The following is a 2,708-nucleotide window of genomic DNA, read 5'->3' on the forward strand; positions in this document are numbered from 1 at the left end:
CTTGCTACCACGAGAACACGACAAATATAAAGCAGCTAGTTTCGCTGATAAAGAATAGAAAAAAGAATAGAAAACAGGCATAGACGCACCGCTGATAAAGCTATGAACACGAGATAGAATAGAAACACGATGTTTTTCGCTTTTATATTCGTTGTTTGTTGTTTTTATTCTCCATATATATCTACGAAACTTTGATGCTATTGATGATGAAAATTTGAATCTGAGCTTTACTAATTTCTTTTTTATCCCTCCCTTTCTATCTCTCTTTCTTTGTCTATCTATCTACCAATGTCTCCCTTCTTTTCTCTGTCTACATATCTGCCTTTTACCTGTGCCTTACTATCCTCTTCGATCTCTTACTCTCGTTCGTCTTTCTCTTCTTCTCTCCTCTCCCCTCCCCTCTCTGTTCTTCCTTCCTCTGCCTCTTTCCTTTTACTCCCTTCTTCACTCTATTCATTCCCTCCCTTCTTTCTATTTCTTTTCTTTTTTTTCTTTTTTTTGCTTTCTTTACTCCTCTCCTTCTCTCCATTCCTTTATCCTCTCTCTATTTCACTTACTCCCCATATCCTCTCTCTCTGTTCCCTTCTTCATCCTCCTTTCCCTATTCCCCTTCTTTCCCTTTCCCTTTCCACTCTCCCTCTTATTTCTTCCCAATCTCTCTACTCTCTTTACCCACCGTTCTCCTATTTCTCTCCCTTCCCTTCACTCCTGCCTCCCTACGCAGGACCTGGACACAGTGCACGGTTTAGGAGACAAGAAACTGATCGAGCTCCGGACCCTGGGGGAGAAGGTCGCCCTGAGCACGTCGGAGCGGGGCGGAAAGGCCCTGAGAGCGACCATCACCTCCATGGAAGACGCCTGGAACCTGCACCTGGCCACAGTCGGTGAGTGGGTGGGAGAAGGCGGCGGGGGGAGACGAGACTGGGTTGAGGACCTGATGAAGGATTCTTTTTTTTTCTGTCTGTTATCAAATGGATATTTACGTAAACGTCCAGTAACGTAGAGAGATAAAAGTGTGACTTTTCCCTGCAGGCGACGTCCGCGACAACCTGAACCGGACGCTGGAGCAGTGGCACCAGTTCGAGGAGGACCTGGAGCGTCACTCCGTGTGGTGCCGCGAGCTCGAGTCCTTCTTCAAGGACCAGCAGCCGTGTGCCACGCTGGAGGAGAAGCAGGCGCGCATCGAGATTCTGAACCAGAAGCGTGAGGAGGTGGTCCGCTACGAGCGCGAGATTGACGTGTTCGTGGACAAGAGCCATGCGCTCGTGCGCATCTCGAGCATCGACCGCCTCAAGCCGCTGATCACGCAGCTGAGCAACCGCTACCAGGCGCTGCACGTGCTCACCAAGGAGGCCGTGACCAAGTGGCGCGGCGTCCTGGCCGACCACGTTTCCTACGAGGAGAAGTTCGACGAGAACGAAAAGTGGCTCGACACCATGGACGAGTCGGTGGAGAGCCTGCTGAGTGAGAAGGACGCCGAGAAGAAGGAGAGCAAGCTGCAGCACCTGCTGAGCGAGCGCGAGCAGGCCACGCACCGCCTGGGCTCCATCACAGCTCTCGGCGAGAGGCTCTACCCCGACACCGCCACCGTCGGCCGCGAGAAGCTGCGCATGGACCTCAGGGCCATGCGGGAGCGCTGGGAGAAGATCGAGGCCTCCATCGTGGAGCAGCAGCGCCGCCAGGAGGCCCAGACGCTGCAGTGGTCGTCCTTCTCGGACAGCATCCAGGCGGCTAGGAACTGGCTCGACAACATGGAGAAGACCATCGTGGTGGACCCGTCCAACTGGCTCTCGGTCCAGGAGCTCCGCTCGAGACTCCTCAAGCTGAGGGTGCGTCTCGGCGCTCACGTGGCTGCTATAGTGATGACAGGTTATGGAGTTGATAAAAAAACAGTAATACAGACAATGGGTCCGAAAGCCCACACGCACGTCCATTTAATTCCCTTCCTTTGCCCTTCCAGACTACCCTTCAAGACATCACCTCCCACAAGCGAGTCCTGGACGCGGTGAAGGAGCGGGCGGGCTACCTCCTGCAGGCGTCCCCAAGCAACAAGGACGTGATGGACGCCATGGCCGAGGTGGAGGCCCGGCACGAAGCCCTCGCCGCCAACACGCGCAAGAACATCGAGGAGCTGGAGTGGATGACCGACAACCTGAGCGCCCACCAGGAGCTCTACGCGACGCACCAGGAGTGGCAGAAGGACATGTGGGAGAAGCTGCACTCGCAGACGGGTGAGCAAGGGTTGAGGGGGGGGGGGGGTATACCTTTAAAAACTGCAGTGAAGAAAATATGTGTAGCCTATCGCAGCGCCACAGATTACATCACAACCAAATCGAGTTCCAAAAAATATGCATACACCAAAACTGTTATCCCATTAAAACTCACCTTCCGCTTCCCGTCTCTTCCTTGCAGACTATTCAGGCAACAAGGGGATGTTGCAGCAGCGCCTCGACCGCATCGCCGAGCTCGAAGACGCCAAGAGCGACGGGCGTAACATGATCGCAAAGATTGGCTCCCACGCCCACCAGATCCTCGAGAAGCTTCCCGCCCGCGGCAGAGAGACCACGGAGAGGGAGATCAATAACATGAAGTCAGTTTTGGTGCTCATGATTGATATGAGAAATACCTGTTGATTGATTAAAAGCTTTGGTTGCATATGACTTATTTATTTTTATCATTGGACTGAATTATTACCTCAACCTTCTTTA

The 2,708-nt window shown here is 53.0% G+C and overlaps 1 protein-coding gene across 1 annotated transcript in view; it reads left to right on the plus strand.

Moving 5' to 3' along the window:
• The window catches only part of LOC119582359 (nesprin-1-like), a gene marked incomplete at its 3' end in the record, with an annotated part of 145,991 nt that overhangs the window by 112,193 nt on the left and 31,090 nt on the right, over nucleotides 1–2,708 (plus strand). Inside the window, 4 exon segments of the mRNA XM_037930574.1 lie at nucleotides 725–884; nucleotides 1,033–1,829; nucleotides 1,961–2,231; nucleotides 2,413–2,590. Coding sequence (XP_037786502.1) covers nucleotides 725–884; nucleotides 1,033–1,829; nucleotides 1,961–2,231; nucleotides 2,413–2,590 — 1,406 coding nt within the window.

The sequence above is a fragment of the Penaeus monodon genome, chromosome 15, assembly GCF_015228065.2.
Source record: "Penaeus monodon isolate SGIC_2016 chromosome 15, NSTDA_Pmon_1, whole genome shotgun sequence".
Taxonomy (NCBI): Eukaryota; Metazoa; Arthropoda; class Malacostraca; order Decapoda; family Penaeidae; genus Penaeus; species Penaeus monodon.